Source organism: Leucopleurus acutus, assembly GCF_964270905.1.
Source record: "Leucopleurus acutus genome assembly, chromosome: 18".
Taxonomy (NCBI): Eukaryota; Metazoa; Chordata; class Mammalia; order Artiodactyla; family Delphinidae; genus Leucopleurus; species Leucopleurus acutus.
The window spans coordinates 32,675,752-32,700,418 of NC_139160.1; the positions used below are offsets into that span (position 1 = coordinate 32,675,752).

The 24,667-nt window shown below is 35.8% G+C and overlaps 1 protein-coding gene across 4 annotated transcripts in view; it reads right to left on the reverse strand.

Moving 5' to 3' along the window:
* Window positions 1–24,667, reverse strand: part of DIAPH3 (diaphanous related formin 3) — a gene marked incomplete at both ends in the record, with an annotated part of 563,043 nt that overhangs the window by 369,821 nt on the left and 168,555 nt on the right. For all 4 annotated transcript variants that reach the window (XM_082859704.1, XM_082859703.1, XM_082859702.1 and 1 more), the window contains 5 exons: window positions 3,001–3,122; window positions 3,959–4,072; window positions 4,359–4,469; window positions 17,556–17,661; window positions 19,566–19,702. In XM_082859704.1, coding sequence (XP_082715830.1) covers window positions 3,001–3,122; window positions 3,959–4,072; window positions 4,359–4,469; window positions 17,556–17,661; window positions 19,566–19,702 — 590 coding nt within the window. The remainder of the gene's footprint in view (window positions 1–3,000; window positions 3,123–3,958; window positions 4,073–4,358; window positions 4,470–17,555; window positions 17,662–19,565; window positions 19,703–24,667) is intronic.

Sequence of the window (24,667 nt, forward strand, 5' to 3'; positions counted from 1 at the left end):
AAAAACATAATGTCATTAAGTGTTTTCTCACTTCCACCACCCTAAATTATGAGCTCATTTATAATGTAGCTGAAAATTCATGCAAAAACTCTTTCAGTAAGGCAATACTAGTAAAGAACAATGTACGTCTGGAATTCAGAAATGTAAACCTAGAAAATAATCTCTATGAGTGATATTGGTAAGGTAGTGAATATGTCAAAGGAATATGTAAACAACCTAATTAAGGGATAAACATAAATGTCATTACTTCATTAATAAAAGTCATTTTTGTTGGAGAATATTTTGAAATCACCTTCACTTTCTCTGCAGTTTTTTTTTTTACCAAATATCAGAAATTATCTCCCATGCACATTCAACTAACATGCTATTCTGCACACAATAAGCCATTAGTAATTTGTTACAGAATTGAATTTGATCTTCTATCCACCTTCCAATTATCTTACTGCATTTGATTTTTCTTGGGGACCTTTGATGTACATTCTCCAATCAAGTTCCATTTCAGTAAAATTTCCTTTTGTTCCAGATGTGAAAGTAAGCAAAGATTTTAATTTTCCTATCCACTAATTCTTTTAAATGACAATATTTTGCATTCTACAATGAAAATTAACTTATAAAAAACTTCAAAATTTGTATTTATTAATGTCAATATTAATTTTAAATGTTCATCAGTCGAAAATGTTCAGATAACTGAATATTTCTGAAAGGCGAAATCTAGGTCCATTCGAGATAGTAAAACCGAAAAATGAAGGTAAAACCAAAAGAACAAGATTTATGAATCTTGGACTACACATCAAAAAGAGTAAAATTTACTGTATGTTAATTAAAAGGATGAATATATAATAAAAATATTATGTAAGTGACCACAATTCTGACTCTATCTTGTAATAAATGTATACTCACTATAAGAATCAACAACAACAATAATAGTAATAAATAACTGAGAATTTTGGAACATAGGAAAGAATCGATGGGATCATCTTCACTACGGCCGTCATGGGAAGAATTCTGCCTTCATAGCAACCATATCTGGAACAAAGACAAGGGCCTCGGGCTTAAAGAGCCAAGAAAGAAGGCAACATAGACGAGTATCAAACTTAAAAGGTGCTACTCAAAAAATGACCAAACTAGATGAACTTCTATGCCTCACTAATGTCACTTTGGTAATGCTACAACGTAATATTTCTTTAGACTTTTTTTTTTTTTAAAGCTGTGGTTTTCTTTTTTTTTGAAGATGTTGGGGTAGGAATTTATAATTAATGTATTTATTTTTGCTGTGTTGGGTCTTCGTTTCTGTGCGAGGGCTTTCTCTAGTTGTGGCAAGCGGGGGCCACTCTTCATCGCGGTGCGCCGGTCTCTCACTATTGCGGCCTCTCTTGTTGCGGAGCACAGGCTCCAGACGCGCAGGCTCAGTAGTTGTGGCTCACGGGCCTAGTTGCTCCACGGCATGTGGGATCCTCCCAGACCAGGGCTTGAACCCGTGTCCCCTGCATTAGCAGGCAGATTCTCAACCACTGCGCCACCAGGGAAGCCCATCTTTAGACTCTTGATTCCACTAAAGTGAAAGGCTCGCCTGAGTGTGCCCCACTACAGTTGTGCTTTTTAATCTGTTTTGAAGTTAGACACAACCACATGCTCCCTGGAACACAGATGAAGGGATTAAATAACCCCCTTTGTAACACCGTAGACACATTCAACGCTTCAAAAGCAAACAGCAGTCTTAAATTCTTGGAAATTCAAGCGGCAAAAAATCAGAGGTTGACAGGACCAACCACACAGGTATCAAGAAAAGGATGGGGCTACTTTAGAATAAATGGAAGTTCCAAGTTTATTTTTAGGTAAATCTTCAGGAGAGTATAGTATTACAATTAGTGGGGTACCTATGATACTTAAAAATATTATTAATCAAGTATTAGTATTTTTTATCTAGCATTTATAGAGTGGTTAAATATTTAAAGTGTCTTATTTTAATAAAATATGAGAAAGAAGCAAATGAAGTCTCAAAACAGGTTCCTGAACTCTATTTTAGAATACCACTGGGACTTCCCAATTCTACAAAGGAAAGAGGTAGGGTGGATGATCTGTGCTCATCTCGAAGAACCTAAAGTTTTACCACATTTAGACTTTTATTCTATTCACTTGTTAGGTACATCAAAAACATAAATTGCACACTCTGACATCACCTAGAGGACACAGCCTGAATGAGACTGTCTAGCAACTCCTTCTACTTGAAATTAGAGTAAGAAAAGACATACTACCCATAGTATTTGAGAATGAATTTCAGCAAAATTAAATTAAAGGTGACCAAAATGGTTTTATATTCAAAGATCTCAGCTTCCTTCATAAAACAGTAATAAAAGAGTTAAGAGGGTATAGAGGACATTTATTGAGCATACACCATATGCCAGATACTTGGCTAGGAGTCTCACTCATGTTACCATTTTAATCTTCATAACAGTCCAGCAGCTTAAGTGTTACTATCCATATATAACTACAGATAAACATGGATAAACAATTATTTTCTTTAAACAATTTGTTACACTCAAGATGTCTAGGATATAATCAAACTTGAGAAGTCATTTGTCTAGCTTTCTGATACATTAGCAACATTAAACACAACTGTATTATTAAGGAACTTGCTAGCTACTTAAACACTAATAAAAGTGATGTTTAGTATCTGCCATTCCTACTGCCTAGGGACTAACCAGAAAACATTATTCATCACGCAGTAAACTAGTAATTTGTTGCTAGTTTGCATTTTTATTCAGCTGAAAAGTTGTAACCAAGAATCTGCTGGAGCTTAGAAAGTAATAGTAATATCATTTTACACCATTTTCTACCTAAATATATGCCCAGAGGAAACAGTGCATTCTATGAATCAATATTATGAAAGAAATACAAAACTTAAAAATATTTGCTTGCCCAAATCAAACATCAGGTGAATTTCACAATTAATAGAATTTTATTAGTGAAAGAAAATATTAGAATGTAGCTTCCTCTTACCTTATAAAATAATCATTTCGAATCAGCAAAAGATGCTGCAGAATTGAAATGAAATATCCCTCTGCTCTGGTTTCCTTAACTGTGTTCCACACCATGTTGTGAAGATCATTTGCTTCAGTAAACTGATTAAGGAATATGTGGATTTATTTATCCTCTATACCAAACAACTGCAATAATGTGACACGGAATCTGCTCTGTAAGGCTTCGAAAGATTACTGTGTATCTTAACCTAAAATAGGCATCATATATACTCAGCATATAATAAAACACATGTAGTTAGGAATGAGAATAGAGGGAAAACTATGTGCAAATGACAACCTGACCTGACACTTCCTGGCTTCTCCTCCACAATCAACTCCAACCAATATTCCTCTCTTGAGCCAAGATACTGCTGGCAGAAAGAGTAGTGGGCAGCTGGTTGTGAATGAAGTCTTTGGGTTCTGGGGGAGCCCTGACCAAGAGGGCTGGTGCCAGGCATTACCTACCATGGAGCAGCCCCAGTGGAAGACAGAAAGGTGGCAGATCTCTGGACAAGCACAGACATCTGCAGATGCACAGAATTAACAAAGGCCCGTATGAGGATACACCCAAGGTACAGGGTAGGAACTAACCAGCAGGCTAAGGGCACCTATTCCTAATGATGAAGGGACTAGGGGGAGGGGAGGTGCCAAACAAAAAGAACAGATTGTACATGTATACATAAGAGGCTTGTCTAAAAAGCATCCATTTGTAGATTGTAACATCCATTTGCATATGCATGTATTCACAAAAACGCACATAAACTAATAAAATAAAAAAGGTTTATACAAACATCCTTCTGATTCAATAAAGGTTTGATTTTATATCATTTATCTAGAAATGGCTTCAGAAGTTTAATATTTTATGGGGTGGGGGCTGTTTAAGGGTTAGCAGTAATTTTACATATTTGATTAGACTTCAGAACAAAAGGATATTCAAGTTCAGCTCTAACATCTTCGAGGCGATGGAAGAACTCAATCAAATCCTCTTCTTTATGCTCGTCAAAGACTTTAAGTTGGATATCCAGGCCATCATTCTTAATACGCTTTAAATTCTAGAGATATTAAATAGGAGTTATAAGGAACAGTTTTGTTTTTAACGATGCAAAAAATTAATGAAAAACATAAACAATAAACCAACCATTCAACTTGATTTACAGCATTCAAACACTTAAAGTGTTAAATAATACTCAAACCTTATCATCTATTTCAAAAATAGATTTTATACTCAAGCCTTTTTTCCCACAGATAAATTATTCTTGAAGGTAATTTATCTAAATTTCCCCCTACTCAAGTACTTCTCTAATTTAAATATTAATAAGGAGTCTGCAGGGCACTTACTGGCAATATCTCTTTCAGTCCACAACGCATAAATTCATTTCTGATGTGAAGCCTGAAGTCCAAATCATCAGGAGATGTAACAAGAGCATTGATAAGCTGCATACATGCTACCTACAATAAATTACACAGCAAGACTTAGACTTGGATTCTGACATTAAAGGAGTAATAGAACTGAAACATCAAGGCTGTGTTCCAAGTATTATCAAATATCTTCCTTCACAGGTGAGTCTATTAAAACGATAATTTGTATGTAAAATATTTTAGTCAATTATAAATTAGACAAGAAATATAGTTTCAGGGGAATTTTTAATTCACTCCAACCAAAGTTAAGTTCTTCTCCAAAAATATCATTCCATACACATAAGACATAAACTGAACACACACTAGTTGAAAAACTATAAATATCCTTAGATAGATCCTATCCTAAAATAGGATAATAAAATAATTTCTCATTCATCAAGAGAAACCCAAAGACTTTAAGTCAATGAGAGTTAGCAAAGGCCTGAAACTAGTTAATGGGGTTGTTATAACCAAAAATTATATTATGAACATTGCACAGCTAATTACTAGAAGTTAACTTATCAGGCAATGGTTCCTACACTTTGACAAAAATTCAGCTTACTGTGTGTTACGCTTATTAAAAAGACATAAAGAAATAACATAGCTAACTAAATGCTTTAGTTTATAACTTAAATGATGAAAATTAAAAATCGCTGTATTTTCCCATTCATATTTAACACTCCAAATTTCAACCTGGATCTCCTTTTTTTTTAATCCCTGGCTGAATTATATCTTTCATTATCCAAAATCTATATAATGGAAGCAAAAGAGGTTGCTTCTAGAGAAGCAAAGAATTCTCTGCTGTTGTTGATGATGTTATTTTTCTAAGTCCACATTCTACCAAAATCTAACAAGAAAGACCAGCTTACTGATCAATGTGTTTAACCTCATGCTGTTCCCTAAATTGTCCTTTTTCCATCCCTTAAGGCAAGGTTTATATGAATTTAAAATGCCATTTTGGGATTAAGACACCAACAGGGGTCTCAGTTCCTGCTGGTTGAAATATATTATAATTGTTCTATTTGATATCTAAACACTAAAATCTGGCCAGCATGCCTCTACTGTCAAAACTTGAAAGAGAGGGAAAAGGAAAACATATTTAAAAGAAAAAAAGAAAAAACTTAAAACAGCATCTACCTTTCCAGTACGTTCACTCAGCTGTAACCAGTTCATGTCAGAAAGTCAAGTTTAAAATGCTTTCTTTCCACTTCCTTGCCAGTCATTACCCAATACCCACAAATGTTTTTTTCAGCATTTTAAAAGATCTCAAACAGCATACAAATATTTAAATTAGCATACTAATTTAATTTCTCTACGTTCAGAGAAATTAAATTAGTATTAGCCACCAGGTTTCCAGGAAAAGATGCAAATTATAGACAACTCAAAGAAAGAAGCAAAAATAAACAACATAAAAATTAGCAGCAAATATCACCTAAATGGAAAGTTGATAAGTGTAGAATAATATTAGCATGAAATTGAGGAGAAAGAAGGGAAAAGAATCATCCAAATTATTCCCAGGAAACGTTTTAAAAGGCAATTTTTCATAAAAAGAAAACTAGGAACTGACTTAAGCCGAAAGAATGAATTTAATTCTTTAGGATCCCTTCCCAACTGTAACAGTAATTTGCCACTATCATGACCTACAACCACTCTTTGATTAATTTATATCATGTAAACATATGTCTACATACAGTAAAATGTATTGATTTACATCCTTACAGATAAAAAATTCTATAATCAAGATAAAGACCAAAGAGTTCCTTCTAGGTTTCTAATACATACATCGAGACATTTAGACCTTTTTTATCACATGATTTCACACTGGTATAGCATACCAGCATAAGTGGGAGCCAATCTGGCATCTATCCCATATAACTCAATTCCTAGAGACAGTAGAAAAGGCTCAGGAACTAAAAAGGTAAAATAGGACATGTTGCCTCCCCTAGTGAAGATAAGCAGGTTCAGTAACACAAATATACTATGTACTATAAGAGATGTGTTCAGTATATGATGAGAATGTGGAGACAGTAAATAAAAACAAGGAAAGCTGAGGAACAGTACTGACTCTTAAGGATTAATAGGGAGACAGCCAGATGAAAAGGAGGACCAAGATGTTTAAAGCAGAGCAGTTTACATGTTCAAAGATCTGGGCTCTTTTGCTGAGTTACAAGGAATTCAGATTTCCTGAGCAGTTTGTAAGGCGGGAAGTGGGAGAACAGGGGAAGGACCCAAAAAAGATGAAGCCAGACAGAGGAGGCACAGCTTCATGTGCCGAATCAGAACTTTCTGACTCAGCTGGAAATAGGGGAAATCATAAAGGATTTTATGCAGGAGCGGCGATAATAGAGGTAATAGATTCAAGTTAAGAAGCTATCATACAGGTAGCTTCGTTGAGCGATGAGGAGGTCTTGAACAACATTTGAAAAACATTTGATGGCTGGGAGAACATGTGGTTGAGGCAAAAGAGAAGAATTTACAAGTCCTCCCACCTTTGTTGTTCAACTAGATAGGAGGTGGGACCATTAACGGAGACATAAAACGCAAGGAAAGAAACAAAAACGCAAGGAAAGAAACAAATTTCACAGAATAGGATAAATCCTGCTTCTAAAATTCTGAGATTGAAATGTACATTAGGAATCATACATTCATTTAAGAAATTAGTGAATGCTGGAATATTAACAGAAGCTCAAGGAAATAATGAAATTGTGATATTCATCATAAAGAATTAATCATCATGTTCTGTTTGATGTTCCCAAAATGTAGCATATATGATCTCCATTAATTTGCACTAGTTATGCCATACTAACAGTTTCAACAGCAGGCAAAAGCCACCTTCCTCTGGAACTGACGAGGGTAAGAAAACAAGAGTTTCTGCCCTCCTGGGAGCATCCTAACTTATCTGAAGGTTCTATCTTTGGGCACCAGACCTTCTCTGTTTACTAGCTCATGCATTTCATTCCTTCCAAGCCTGTTAATGATGTCTACTAAGCACTTCTTGGTGCTAGGGATGCAGCTATGAAATGAAAAAGACAGAAATCACTACTAGAGAAAGAGAGGAGGCAAGACTGAATCCACAGTTTGAATTGTCTGGGCAATTCAAAGGCTGACATTTATTAAGCGAGAAAAAAAATCAGCATAAACAGAGGAAACAGTCTTGGGAAGAAAGATCAGGACTTAAGTTTTGGAGATGTTAAGTTGGAAATATTGTCTATTATTGATCCTCATCGAAAAAACTAGAAAAGGAAATTGGATATAGGAGACTCCAGTTGGAGAAAGAGATTACCATAGCATTTGTATGTAAAAACCAAGACCTTAGATGGAATCACTGAGAGAGTAGTAAAGAGAGAGAGAAGAGGAGGTACAAGAACTGGTTGGGACATTTCAATTGTAGGTTTTGATTTGAAGGTTGAGGAAATGAGTTAAAGAAAAGTAAAAAGCTGTCAACGTGGTAGAAGATAAATGAAGAGATTGTGGTGTCCTGGAAGAATGGGAGAAAAGTGTGTCAACAGGGAGAGTGATCAACTGTGTCAAATGCTCTAATAGGTCAAATAAGATAATTACCACTGCATCTGGCAAATTGGTGACTTGACGAGAAGTTTTTACAAAGGGACAGAACTGCTGCTGCACATGGAAAACATTTTCTTCTCACATGTACCATATGCAACCAGTAAATGAAAGCATACAATTAAAATTGGCTCTAAAATATTCTCCTTGCTCCAAATGTACCTTTATACTTTAGAAATACTGCTCGTTAACCTTTGGTTTAAACAAGGCTTGTAAGTACAACACATCTTTAGGTGTTAGATATGTACTCAGTTCTAATGATACGGAAAGTAAATGCTGTAACCTCATTTGTTACTCTTGCCCCAATTATCAAAAAGGAGCCTTACATGAGAAAAGGTATTTTTAACATAACTTCTAGCTATGAAGATGTGTCTGCACACAGAGGCACACACATATCCAGCTAGAATTCGGAACAGTTGAGGATTTCCTCAAGAACAGCAACAGACAGAAAATGTCCTACAAAAGCTGAGACCAGCAAACCCCACATAGCCAAGGATTAGGAAAATAAGCAGACAAAACAGTAATTACAAATAGTGGGACAAATGTCAGCAATGTTGTAAACTAGAGGGGTAAAGACATATAACAGGGGACAAAGTAGATAAACTGTAAGCAAAAATCTCAAAGATATTCAATATGAGGGATAGAGCTTGTCAAAGGCAATCTTAAGAACAAGGCAAATGATCAAAGGAAAATCTTTAGAAGTAGAAAGAGGTTAAACAGCAAGACAAAGATACATGCTGGAATTGACATCACTTAATCAGCAAAGCAGCTTTCTGCCCTTGAAAATGAAGTGAGAAGGTTTCTTCACATGTGAATATACATCACCTAAAGTTCCTCTAGCACACAATTTAATTTACTGCTGTCTATCACTATGTGCAACACAAACAGGAGAAAAAATAAACACTTTATGCATCTTTAACCTTTGGTTTCCAACCCTTTTCAGACAAACAAGTTTAAGTACAAAATGCCAGGTATACTAACAGCAGTGATGCTTGAGCCTCGAACACAGGCCTGTCCAGGTTTTGCAAAGGCCACCAGCACAGATGCTTTCTCCACGATTATGTGGAAGGAATTGAAAAGGTATCCAACAAACAGCAAAAGCAAACATTCTTTAGAAAGTTCACACTTGGTCAACATATTCATCCTGAATATAACATGTTTTCACATGTAAAATGATGGCTATACTACACTGAAAACATATCAGCTTCCAAAGCTAAATTCAGACTGGAAACAAGCACCAGTAAAGTACTTAAATAAAAATCCTATCAGAATCTGTGAATACTTACTATTTGGGCCTGGAAGACATAGGTCAGACCGCTATTCACCTTCTCTACCCCATAGCAGAAATCATCTGTCTCTCTTTGCACAATCAAATTCTATATTATCAAGTTAAAATGAGTAAATGATGCTTATAGAGAAATATCTTGCCTCCAGTGCAACTAAAGAAACTCCAAAGAATTTTAAAATCTCATGTGTTATTTCAGAATATAAACTAAAATAGACTACTACATTATGTAGACAAACACAGAAAGAGTGAAGTATATCAGCATATGTAAAGTCCTATAATTTTACTTATATTTCCAATTAAATATTCGGTAAATGAACACAGTAAGAGGACAAGTCAGAGCTTGAGGTAACTGCATATATCTCATACAGATGCAGAGAAATAAACTGAAGGATTCAAGAGGCCCTAATTTATATGAACAGGAACAGTTGGATTCAAGACAGAACTTGGATTTTTAAAGGTTTATTCAGACACTCCCCCTGAGACATCATGAATTTCTTCTGTGATCTCCCATTTTGTTGAAACTCCTAGTATCGCAATTTTCATATGAAACATTAGCCAGCTATAAATTCCTGAGTATAAGCTTCTTAAGGACTTAAGCAGTGTATTTCATTCATCTTTATAGTTCTAATATCTAGCAGAACCCTGAACAGCAATCTCTGAATAATTAACTAATTGACTGGTTAATTATGAAATTTTGCAGTTACCTTGAGTCATGAATTAAGTGTATCTTTTTGGTGGTCTATTGTAGCAGAAGTGAAAAAATGTATTACACAGACTCAGAAAATTGGCAGTATACTCTAGGACAAAAATGTTTTTTTTAGTTTAGTAGGTGTGTGCTCCACATGACAATATGAGTTCACGTTGGTGTATTATTTTACTGTTTCTTTAATGTTTATTAGCTTAATGGCATATTATTTACTAGTCCATTTTAATATGTTTAACAGTTTGATTCATATAGATACAGTAACCAAACTGCTGCAAACCTCAATAAAAGTAGTGGTAAAAAAAGAGAGGAATTAAAATAAATTGATCTCTGCATCCTTCTGGAATGCCCCAACAGTGATCCTAAAGATAAACATTCTACTACACTCTGTATCCTTCATTAAATGTGCGAACGACTTACTTGATATTAAAAATAACTCTAGTTAACACTGACTTTTTTGAGGGGGTAGGAGATACTTGAAACAAAAAGAAACAGTAAATCAAGATATGACTATTCATTATAGGAAGAACTTCGTTTGGTCTCGGGCAAAATTAAACTTGGGTACATTTTGAGTATTTAAGGGGTAAGGGAAACAAAACAGAAGCTAATAAACTTGGCTAAATTCAAAAAGGCATTGTAACTGATTTGTTTCAATGTCATATTTGTTGACTATTGCCAAGTAACATATTTCAAAGTACAGACTACTTTGTACTACTACTCTGTAGTATCATATGAACCGAAATTAGTGAAGGTTTTGTTCCATTCACTCAGCATCAAGGTACAACAAATGCACACCTTTGTGTATACAGTAACAACACCAGGAGCATCAGGCTTAAGGAAAAGAAGCCAAAAAGGTGACAGAAGGAGGTGCAACGGTCTGCTCTCTGCTGCCAGGCAATTCTCTCTGTGTCTCTGCATGTATTGCAAGTAGAGGTACAGATGGTTTTCTTCTGCAAGACCTTGACAAGGATGTCTGTATAGCAAACCATCTTGGAAGACAGAGAAAGCATCTCCCCTCCAGAGCAAAAGGGAAGGCAGACCCACAGCCCATTCTGAAAGATCTGTGTTCTCCAAGCTCCTGTAACACGACCTGCCATTGCAGCCATGTCTTCAGACAGTCCCTCCAAAATAAAGACTGGACTCAATTATTTCCTGAACTGAGAACCCAAAAATTTATCAGCTGGCTGGGAGGCCTTGTTGAAAGCACTGTCACCTGGTAGCCCCAACTGATAGAGATCCCAATTGGGGGTCCCCAACAACTATAAACAACATGTTCCTTCCAGGAACACCATGTACACCTTCAAAACTATGTATCTTGTGGGGAAGCCAGGCATTAACATGCCTCTCTCTCCAAAAACACCATGACTTACACCACAGAGGTGCTCATAAGAGATGCTCAGGTGTGTGAGGAAACAGTACCAGCACACGTACAGCCTCAGACAACTGTGGCCATCTCTCCACACCCAGGCGAACTTTGGTTACTCTGGGGAGCTTCCTGGAGAGAACACTGAGCACTACATACGTGCACCTGCAGACAGTTATCCCTACGATGAGTCACTGAATTAGAACAGATGATACGAAATGTGTCCCTGGTTTTAGCTGAAGTAATCAGTGACACTGCATCACCCTTGCAAGGCACTCAGGTCAGCTTTCACTCACTGGCAGGGTTGTTACAGATGAAAGAGTTGCCCCAGATGTCCTCCTTGCTGAACAAAGGGAAGTCTGTGCAATCATTAATACCTCAGGCCGAGTGAAAGACCAACAGAAGAAGATAAGAAAGCCTCCTGGTGTCCTAAGATAGACCCTGATGGTTTACAGGATTTGTTCAGCTGATGGGATCTAGGACCTGGAAGGCATGCCTGAGGTCAGTACTGCAGGGCAGCCTCAACCTGCTGCTTGGAGCACTGCTGACCAGCAGGCTTAATTAAATACTCTGGGAGACAAATGGAATGGAGCTCATCACAGCCTGTATCAGTCAGAGTAACTGCTGCCCATGATACCAGACTTGGATTCTCTAAGCTCAGGGTGTCGTCCCTATAACACAACCCACTGAAACTGGAAACTGGGGTTGACAAAGCTGATACTTGAGCTACTGCTATGGCTGTGGGTAACTGAAGTCCTTTGTTTTTGACCTAGGAGTTCGTGTCTTTTGACAGCAGCACCCACACAAGTGTGGCAGACTAACACGGTAGTTTACAAGTGGCATAAAACCACAGATTCTTTGTGTTCTTGACACTCCAGGAGTCCAGGAAGACACCATAGGAAGGGAAGGTACAGCGTGCCATCACTGAGGACACAGATGCAGAGGAAAAGTCAAATAGCCAACCCCCAAAACTCCAGGATTCCCACACTTTGATTCCTTTCCTGACAAAAATCTACCACAATCCCATCAGCCCTATGCCCAACAACATGGGTTTGAACAAACTCTTTAGGATCTAGATAATGCTTCTGACACTCTAGCAAAGTATGGCTCTAACAAGAGAAGAAAGAAGACACACATAGAAAGAAAAAATAATAATAAGAGGATAGAAATGAAAATAACAATGAAAATCAAAGTGTGACAGATACTAGAGATTGGTGCACTCACATTATTCCAACCCTCTTCTAAGGAAGACCCAGGCAACACAAGGAGCTAATGATATACATGAAGACTGGACCCTATCAGAATCAGAGGTAGTCACATTATCTTCATCATTATTATTAGCAGACTTAAGTAAATGTAACAATCCTCCCTTAAAAAGTACTTTGGAATAAATATACTTTGCACTAAGAGAAAAATGAAGAATTTTTTAATTTTACTATCTCCCATTTTCTCCAATTTAAAAGCAAACAATTGGTTTCTATTTTATTCAGAGACAAACAAACAAGTTTTATTTTTAATTTCATTTGCTAATATCACCCCTGACTAGTACATTTTAATAAATGCAACTTAAATAGCTAATGGAATAAAATGGGTACTTAGAGCAATAGCTTTATGGGAAAATTGATAATCAGCTAGTTCTAAAATATTTTTTTTATTTTTGTTAACTTTAGAAACACCCAGAGACAAAAGTATTTACATATTACTAAAGTACTGCTTGATCATTTTAAAGGAAATAGAATTAGCAACCCCAGAAAAGAGAATCTACTTACTTTTTTCCCCCTAAGTTAGCTATCAGGAAAACAATAACTTTACTCTTAACTTAAGCTTGCTATCTGCTAGCTATTTCATACATCTGACTTAACAGGAAGAAGAAACATCCATTAGAGTATAAACACACAACAAAATGGTTTAGTAGGGAATATTAGAATTGAGAACAATTCTTTGAATTGTTCAATTGAGAACAATTCACAAGAAATGAATTTAAATGATGCTAAAATGACCTTTCACTTCTCACTGAAAATTAAACTTTAAAAACTATATCAAGAAATTATAGTGTTTATAGGACATCAAAAAATAATGACACTACTAAGTGTAACAGAAAATATACTTAATTACAACTTAAGCAATTAGTTTCATAAAAGCTAATATAATCAGCCACCTGTATCCTGATAAAAATTCCTCAAGCAATTTCCACAGTTGTCCAGAAAGACGCTGCTGCTAGCCCCTCCTCTCCACCCTTAATGCCTTAACACTAAATATGGCAAATAAGCCGTCATTAAGAAAGAAATCATCCCCACAAATATTCACAGTAGCATTGTTCATAATAACCAAAAAGTTTAAAACAGCCCACATGCCCACCACCTGACAACTGATAAACGAAATGCCGGATACCATACAGCAGCATCATATATGGCATCAACAACAACCACAACAAAATGAGGCTCTGATACATCCTACAGCATGGATGAACTTTGAAAATACTATGCTAAGTGAAAGAAGGAAGAAAAGACCACATACTCTGTGATTTCACTGATACCAAACATCTGGAATACGAAACTCTATAGAGGGAGAAAGCAGAGTATTGGCTGCCTACAGCTAAGAGATAATGAGGGCACCGAGGGGTGACAGCCAGGGCATGAGGGCTTTCTTTTGGGGATGATGAAAATGTACTAAAATTGATTGTGGTGAAAATTGCACCGTTCTGAATATACATAAAAACATGGAATTGTACACTTTAAATGAATAAATGTTATCTCAATAAAACTGTTAAAAACATCATTTCAAAATTATATCAATTCTCTAGACGAATATATTTTCATTTCTTCAAGTCTTACTGTCTTCTATGGAATAGTAATCTTAATTTATAGTTTTTAATTAATAGTTCTTTTTATCATATTTTATCATAACTATAAAGTTATTTTTCCATAACTTAGCACCTTCAGTAAAATCAGAGTAACTACCCATAATAGAAATGAATAAATTTACCCAAGAATTTTTTTGACTCATGTAGTTTGCCTTCAAGTTCATATAGTAATCAGGATTTTAAAAGACCAGATAGATTTAGTTTAATGTCTGGTAGCCAAAACAAATTTAATATGCCAAATAACCAAGAATTTTAAGGTTGCAATAGTCAAACTTTCCAATTAATGAGTCAATCATGTAATTTACCTAGGCAAAACTTGACTTTGTTCTTAAAGAGCCCTTCTTTATCCTTTCCCTCACAGCTTTCAAACATCAAATGATGTAATAATGTTGTAAAAAAAGTTGGAACCCCAATTTTATCAAGATTTTTTAAACCTTTTATTTTGAAGTAATTATAGATTCATTGGAAGTTGCCAAAAAAAAAAAAAAATACGTACAGGTTGGTCCTGAGTACTCTTCACACAATTCCTCCCATTGGTAACATCATTATAGTACAATACCAAAACCAAGAAGTTGAAATTGGTACAATCCACAGAGCTTTTTCAGATTTTACCAGCTTTACACTCATCTGTGTATGCGTGTACAGTTCTATGCAATTTCATCACATGTATAGATTTGTGTAACCATCACCACAATCAAGATACAGAACTGCTTTAATTGCACGACACTCCTTCCTGCTATTTATTTACAGCCACACCCAACACTTTCCCGGACCCCAATCCAAATCTTTGGCAACCAGTAAAGCAGTAAACTGTTCTTAGAGAACTGTTCTCTATAATCTGGTTATTTCAAGAACGTTATATAGGGCTTCCCTGGTGGCGCAGTGGTTGAGAGTCCGCCTGCCGATGCAGGGGACACGGGTTCATGCCCCGGTCCAGAAGGATCCCACATGCCGCGGAGCGGCTGGGCGCGTGAGCCATGGCTGCTGAGCCTGCGCGTCCAGAGCCTGTGCTCCGCAACAGGAGAGGCCACGGCAGTGAGAGGCCCGCGTACGGCAAAAAAAAAAAAAAAAAAAAAAAAAAAAAAGAATGTTATATAAATGAAACCACACTGGGCAACCTTTTAGGACTGGCATTTTTCAACAGTGTGTAACCTTTTAGGACTGGCATTTTTCAATCTACATAATTCTCTGAAGATTCACGCAAGTTGTGTTAAGTCAGTAGTTCATTCCTCTTTGATGTGGAATAGTATTATATGTACAGTGTACCACAGTGTAACCATTCACCTGTTGAGGGACACGGGGTTGTTCCCAGTGTGGGGCTATGACAAATAAACCTGTTATAAAAATTTGTGCATGCATTTTTGTGTGAACATAAGTTTTCATTAGCAAGTTTTCATTAAATGCTGGGTTGTATAGTAAAGTATCAATTTTAATATCAACACTGGTAATGTTTCTTTAAAAAATGAAGATCACATTTAATCTCCACTGACTTTATTTTTTTAATTTACCAAAATTACTTTTTAAAGCTAGCATTTACTGAACGCTTCTGCTAATGAACCAAGCAGCGTACTAAGCATTTAAACCTATATCCTATGTAATCCTTGCATCAACAGTGAGCTAGGTACTGAGATTATTGCCATCTTATAACTGAGAAAACTGAAGTATAGAAAAGATTTGGGAACTGATCCAGAGTCACTAAAGGTACGATGTGAAGAGCTGGGAGTCAAATTCAAGCCTGCCTGACTCAGAACTCTATTGCTTTCATCATTCCTATAACATGTGTGTCATTAAATACAAAAAGTATGCATTAGAACCAAAAGGTCTTTACTTAGGGAATAAACTTTACATTGGGACTATTACATTTCATAGTGAGATTTTTAAACTAGACATAATTTCTAATAAGCTGCACAAATTACCAAAATTAATCTAATAACCTACTGGTATTTGCACAAACACTGTGCAAGTAAAAGTTACATGAGTACTAGAGGAAAACCCAGATAAAGTAATTGTTCAGCTTTTCTCTACACAGTTTCTTTTAGGCTCACTCTTCATTAGTCCTGTGGTGAACAGGAAATCTGGGGCCAATGAGAAATGAGAAGGAAAGGGAAATGAGGGTAATGGTAAATGGATTAACAGATCCCAGCCCACCGAGGAACTGAAGGAGCAGGGTTGAGGTCAGCGGTGGACACAAAGCCCAGGCCCCCACTCCCAGATGTGGAAGGAGGAGCTCTTTTCCAGAAGCTCCAGGAACTGGACCCACGCAATAGTGACCATACACGTACTCAGATCTTCAAGTCTGCATACTGTCCCGAGAAACCAGTCACACAGGGTTCCTCACCACCATTCACAAACACTGTCATCATAAGCAGATTCACAAAATACCGTCTTCAGAAATGTCATAATAAATTATTAATATGACAGTCTCTAACATTTTCTGATTTTTCATCAAATACCATGTTTATTTTTTATTAACTTAACACTAAGATCTGGCTTTTCCATTCCTACCACAATGAGAAACAATTAAATGGCTAAAGTACACAGAGCTTTCAAGTAAAACTTAAAACTATAATATTTTACTATTAAGTGTGAAACAGATTTACTTCATAGCTATTAGCACCTTGGTTTCCAAATTTTATTGCACATTAGAATCACCTGAGGATCTTTCAAAAATCCCAATAGCCAGGTCCCAACCACACCAATTAATTTTTTTTTTAATTTGAAGGTCATCAGTCATCAATAAATTTAATTTGAAGGTCATCAGTCATCAATAAATCCTTAAAAATACTTAGGTTTGATTAGCAATGATTGTAACAATAGTTCCAGCAATAAAATTCTTGTGTCTTTAAAAAAAGGGAGAAATTAAATGAATATTAGACATGCAGCTTGGGTACTATAGTGTTTCAAGTCTAAATGTGACTTTTTGGGAGTGCTTAAAAATCTTTGAAAGAAAAAAAAATCTTTGAAAGGATTTTTCTAAGTGTATCTTGGTCTTTTTACTCATGGACACTCTCAACTTTTCAGATATAAAACTAATACAACGAAAAGCCACAATTGACTCAATTGCCTAGACTTCTTAAAAAATTATAAAAATCAACAATTGAGATAACAATTCATGGACTATGATTATATATTTCACAGAGAAATCTAGTAAGTCAACTTCTAGGAACCTAAGGAAATAATTATAGGTGTACATAAATTTGTATCTATAAGATAAATTATGATATGTTAGAATTCTGTATTTATTTAAAATGCTATAAATATTAAATGGCATGTGGGGTTTCATACTACAGTATTAAATATAAGTCAATCAGGAAACAGTTACAAAAAACAGTATGAATGATAAACATGAAACCTACTTGCAATTGAACTGAATTGTGCCGAAGACCTTCCACAATAGAAGAAAATCTGTCAATTTTTCTTTCTTCTCCAGATGATGTTAAAGCTTCTAAAACTTCTTCAAGGCTATTGGAAAATTTGAAATTATAAAGTAAATTACAAACAGCAAATAACCCAATACAATAGCTTAATCTACTAAACTCCAGAGTGACTACTCCTAGGCAACCAATAACATTTTAAAAGTAGCTTACTGATCATATAGCACATATCAAGCATGAACTATGTTACATGTTTTAATTCATTTATTCCTCATAATAACCCTACGATCATGTTTATTTACCAAGCATTTATATAGTACTTACTACACATCAGGCACTATTTAAACCGGTTTACAAATATTAACCATTTTTAATGTATATAATTCTATGAACTCTATAATATGGGATAATTATTTTTATCCCATATTATAGGTTAGGAAACTGAGGAAGAAAAAGGTTAAGCCATTTGTCTAGGGTCTCAGGTCTACTAAATGATAAACCTGTGTAGTGAGCACTATATAAATGCTCTTAACCACTACAACCCTACTCTGTCTTGAGTATAAATAAATGAAGCTCTGGTGCCCCAAAACATATAGTACTAAGGAATTACAGTCAAATATAAAGAATAATGGTTATGCAAGAAGTATACTTGCTACTTCTTTAAAGAATGCTTATGCTAACAGTACCCAGCATACTATAAAAGCTCACACAGTTTGTGGACGTAGACACTTTAGTCCTAAGAGTTATTTACTCATTTTGATGACCTATCCTGAAGTCAAGAAATAATAAAAATAATATGGAAGTGGAGGAGGAGGAGTAGAAGAGGGAGGAGGAAAAAGAGGAAGAGGATTAAGAAAGAGAAGGTAAAGGAGAAGGACAAGAAGAAAGGAAAGGAGGGAGGAAGGGATAGGGAAGGAAAAGGGAAGAGAAAAGAGATAGAAGAAACAAGAAGTAAGGGAGAGAGGGGGGAAGAGGAAGGAGGGAAGCCAAGGGAGGAGGATGGAGGAGGAGCAGAAAGGAGTTGGGGGAGAACAGGAAGTATCTTATGTGTCGACATTAAACTCACACTTAGGTTTCTGCACCAAAATTAACATGGCATTTTTAAAATGGGAAAGTGCAGAAGCTGTACGCCTGGCTTTGCAGCTGGGACTGCAGCAGGCACGGCCTCATCCAGGGATACACACTATAGCTACATATGGGGGCAGAGGGCCAGGGCTGAGTGGTGCCTGTTGACTCTCCAACTAAGTCCAAACTGAGCGGCGCAACAGTCATCGGCCCCACAGGACCTCTACATGGACAATTTTTAAATGTGTGCAGGAGGTTTCACTTACAGGGCTCTGCCTACCCTTATAGGAGGGAGGGCCATTTCTGTTTGTTCTTTTGGTTGTTCAGTTTGTATATCTTTATCATTTATAAAAAGTATTTTAAATAAATTTTAAATGTTTTCTTGTAATAAGAGCACTAATCTTCCTTAAAAAGAAAAACAGGTTTATTTTTATTTATCTTTTAATATGTATGTAATGGTCTTTTAGTTACAGCTCTAGCAATTGTGGATAATGTCTTTAAAGTTAAAACTTTAGTATGTACTTTACTGTCAAGGACCTTGCACCCTCAACCATTACATTATCAATTACACACTTATTATTGAATTAATTCTATCCAATAAATAAATAAGAAACAGAACCAATTTGTATATTTTTCAAAGTCTCCATTTAGAATGTTTATTTAGGTTTTGAGTTCAGAACAGTTTAAATATAATGAAGAAATCCATTTTTCATAGAAACATGTTAGCCCATAACTACTATATTGATTAAGAGAAAAAAATTACTACTCAAACATTTCTGTTCAGCCAATATAAATCTAAATCACCTGCTTAAGTATAGTTCATTTTTTAAAGTAAATTCTAGACTAAAATAGAATAATGAAAACATTATATGACTCAAACTGTATTAAATTATTATGTAATGAGAGAAATAAGTTGAGAAGACTTACATGCTTTCCTCCCCTACAATGCACACTGCAGAAAGGAGTTTAACCACATCCGTCATCATACTGGGCTTCTCAGGATCAATGGCTCTGGCTAACAAAGAAAGACTCCTCTCTTCACTCATAATTCTTTCCAAGCCATACTACAACATTTTGGAAATAAGAGGTTAAATTTTAGTGGTTAGTTGAAAAAATAGTGCCCTGAAGGAAATGTAGTTATTTTTAAAATGTTTATAAGATAATATACGTGTACATGTAGTAAAGCCAGAAAATATAAAGAATGCATAACATCCTAAAAAAATTCATAGAAGTATTCCCTTTACATTAAGAACTATGAGAATCAATCAAATATAGATAACCCCTCAAAGGTAATTTTATAGCAATATGACTGATAATTACTAAGATAGATAAGTGGCCAACTAGAGAAAGAGAGAAGCAGTGAGGAATACTGAGATTCCCAACAGGAACATACAAAATGAATAGACTGATACTGAACCAGACACTGAGGCCGTGAGGAGCTCTACTGGGAAGGAAGGTTGGTAAGAAGTACCACAAATAAATGCACAGATCACTGTCCCAGAGAAATATAATGTGAACCACATGTGCAATGTAAAATTTCAAACAAAAAGTAAAACTGATTTTAATAGAATTATTCCGATATACCCAAAATATTATCATTTTAACATATAATCAATATAGAACATTTATTGATGAGATATTTTTACTTTTTTTTTCTTCCTAAGTATTCAAAATCTAGTGTGTATTGTACACTTACAGCACATCTCAGTTCAGACTAGCCACATTTCAAGGGCTCAGTAGCCACATGTGGCAACCACATTACACAGTGCAGGCCTAGATAGTAACACTTAGTTCATAAACAGGCAAAAGCTGAAGGGTGATTCAGGCTGATACCATGTAGAAACTGCCATAAGAACATGTGTATTCTGATCTGAACGATATTTTGTTATCAGAAAGACAATGCAGCTGTAAACACATTATATAAATGGAATGATTTTGAACGAGGCCAAAGTTTGCTACTGCCAGGATGTCACATTCAGTTGGAAGATAGGAGTTATGTTAATGACTTAGTGTTTTGATTTAAGGATGTATACATCTCTTAGGGTCTACTCACAATTTATGGAAGATAAGTATCAAATAACAGAGGATGAATAGAAGCAATAAAACAGTACTATTTATCTACCATACATCCCAGAGGATCCTTTTAAAGAGTGAGAATTTAGTTGATTAGAATTACTACTAAGCACTAAAAAGGAACTTAATCTCAATTACAGACCTACGAACTCAAAATTAGCACTAGGTATTGGTATCAAAGTAAAATCTATAACAAGCTTAAATCCAAATGCTTTGAATGTTATGAATGCTATAAAAACGTATTTATAAGTTTCCTGTCTTGTATATCACATTTACGTAAAGAAGCTTCACACTGTGGTGAAATATTGCACTTGCTTTAAACCACTATCTAAAGAACACAGGTACAAAGAAGGAAGTACAAACAGAAGGGTCAAGGGCCCCAGGGTATGATTTTTGAAGGGACTTCTCTGTCCTGTTGGTGACAGGGAAACGTTTACAAGGAAACAGCTAAACCAACCAGGAAATGCTCACTTTTGTGGTACTCTGGGCTGTTTCATAACTGGAAACAAAGAAAAGCAGGCATGGGGCCAAAGACTACAATATGCCTCGACAATCATTCCAGGGAATTGTCAGAGTTTTGTAATGTACCACTTAGACCCAATTCAAAAAGTCAATCAGCCAATGATTACCAAGTACCAAAGGGCTAGCTCTGTCCTAATAAACCTGAGACTGAGTAAAGCTTGCCTTCAGCACTTCCTCCTTCACTTCCCCCACTCTGGGCTGGCATGAGCCAGCACCTGCCCTTCTGGAATCAGAATCCTGTGGCTCCTCCAGCCATTCAAAGCAACTCATACTGATTTCCTCTAAGGGATACCACCTACCTTCTCTGTCAGGCCCTCTGACCCTAAACCATGTGTCAAGAGTGGAACAGGAGCATTCTCTGATCTCCTAGTTTCGACCAGTGTCCTGTGAACTCAAAGCTGCATCACTGGCAATATTCTCTGACTTCGCTAATGGAAAATTGTACGGTGCTCATTTTGAGACTGGAATGAGGCCAGGTTACCACTACTGTATCTAGAATTAAAGACTGAACTGCTGCCTACTTGTATAAAATTACTCATTCAATTATTTAAAAAAACAAAGCAAAACTAAACCCGTTGACTCTGTGAGAGAAATAGTCAACTTACCAGTGCTAGCACTTAAAGTGCATTAAATGAAGGCTATTACAAGGTTAGAGAGATAGTGACCAATTTTGGAAGGTCTGTCTCTCCACTGAATGTTAAGGATCCACTCCAGAGTTTAGGAAAACTCAAATGTTCTAAACTGAGGACCAGTGATAAGTTCCCTTTGCATTCTACTTGAGGCCTATTATTACCTCATAGAACTACAGGCCACTGAAGGTGTGTTAGGCAGGGGAAGGTGAATACCCTAAATCCCTGTGTCAGATGCCCTACATGAACATTGGTGCTGAATGACTACCCACGTTGAGTTAATACCAGCAGCAGAGATAACGTAGGGAGGGGGCTGGCTTCAGGAAAAAGGCACCCTCGCTGGGGGTACACACCTTAACACAAAAGGTTAACTGGCCAAAAAGAAACCCCTGTTTTGACTACCTCTTAATTTAAAGGTATTTAACTTTTCATCTTAACTTTTATTTTCTTCCTAATAAATATTCAAAATCTTCTTCTATTTAAACACTACTATAAAGTTCAATTTAGTATTATAAAAAAATTCAATTTCATACAATGATATCAGATTCACTCATAATATCAATTATATGATTAATTACTAGTACCAAATAAGGTACTAGTACATATATTTTTTTCTCTTAAAGCCTATATTTTTCATCATTCAATGAACTTTTATAAAGACTGCACAGTAAGGTAAAGGAAAAACCATCAACCAATCCTGGAAAAAATATATTTACCAAAAAATTTCACATATAATTATGTTTAGAATTCAGACATTATAATTCCAAGTATCAGTAACTTTTTATTCATAGCAGCATGACAGTAATAAATGCAAATGGAATATATTCCAGCTCCACATAAACTATAAACAAAATAATCCATTATTTAACAATAAATCATTATATTAATTAGAATATAAATACATAAAGTTTACTCCCTTTCCAATTCAGCCTTAAACCAAGTAGGAATATTATCTTCTATATACCACTTCACTTTAACCATGACATTCTTAAATTCAAATTATGATCCAAATACCCCGTGCCCCTTTGTTTTGGAAAAACGTTCCTGGGTTTTCGCTGCTCTTAGCCTTCCCATCACCAGTGAAATTTCCAGTTGCTATATTCTTATTTTAGAAGCCCCCCCACTCCACCTGAAAGCAAGTGTTATATACTCAGTGTGAAAAGATGTCTCACTATGAGCAATTTGATTCCTTTATTCACTCACTCTTAAAACATACTCTACAAAGGTTACATAATATATCTAAAATCGAATTCTCACAGAACAGTGAGTTCAGTACAGAAAGTACTTGTGATTTCTACATCAGATATTTTCCCTGAAAATCATATCTGATTGGAGGAAGCAGGGAGGTGAAAAATATTTCATTGGTTAAAAATAGAAAACTTAACTCCAGAAAATGATGAAAAATCCATAAATAATTCAATTAAAAAATAATTAGAAAATATAAATATTTGCTGAATTTAATAAAAAGAAATGTAAATGTCAATTTAAGTACAAGTACTTAAATACAAAGTTCTCTAAAAGTTTATTTTAAAAATGAGGATAGGGTTTCCCTGGTGGCGCAGTGGTTGAGAATCTCCCTGCTAATGCAGGGGACACGGGTTCCAGCCCTGGTCTGGGAGGATCCCGCATGCCGCGGATCAACTAGGCCTGTGAGCCACAACTACTGAGCCTGCGCGTCTGGAGCCTGTGCTCCGCAAAAAAAGAAGCCGCGATAGTGAGAGGCCCACGCACCACAATGAAGAGTGGCCCCTGCTTGCCACAACTGGAGAAAGCCCTCGCACAGAAACGAAAACCCAACATAGCAAAAATAAATTAATTAATTAATTAACTCCTACCCCCAACATCTTCAAAAAATAAATAAAGATAAGGCAAAAATATTAAAAATTAAAATTAATCAGAAATACACAGTTTTGCTATAAAACACAAATCATCACCCAACATAGATAAAAGTTCCTCTCCCGCTGTCTAATGAATGAAAACACCTATCATTACTGCACACATCATGAGATAGATATGATTAGATGTTAGAGCTAGAGACATGGCATGGAATAGAGCTAATTTCTGCAATTAACAGTATGAAAAAAAGGAAACACAGTTAGATAAACCCAGCTTCGGTACAGAGCATAAACCATTTCTCTTCTAATGTATCCTCTTTAAATATTCAAACTGCAGACCTGTCATATTATATTTGGTTTCAATATTACAGTTGACTCTTGAACATCACAGGGGTTAGGGGCACCAACTCCTCATGCAGTCAAAAATCCGAGTATAATTTCTGACTCCCCCAAGACTTAACTACAAATAGCCTACTCTTGACCAGAAGTCTTACCAATAACCCAGAGTTGATTAACACGTATTTTGTATGTTATATGTATTATATACTATATTCTTACAATAAAGGTAGAGAAAAGGTTATTTTAAAAAAGCAGAAGGAAGAAATAATACACTTACAGTACAAATATGTATTTATTTTTAAAAATCCACATATAAGTGAACCAGTGCAGTTCAAACACATATTGTTCAAGGGTCAACTGTACTTGCATTAAGCATCAATGTTCCTCCACCTCTGGGAGCTGTTCATATCTGTTCACATTAATTTCATTAAAAATTTAAATCTCTAGACTATAAAAACGAAGTCTTTCCAACTTAATTCTTTGGTAATAAGTATTACTGCAGACCACATTTAATAATCGTTTATGATTTCAAAGCTGATTCATGCTATACTTCTGAAAATTAAAAGAGAAGAGGGAAGGGAGAAAGAGAAGGGAACAAAAAAGAGGACAGATAAGGATGTAGAGAGGTAGG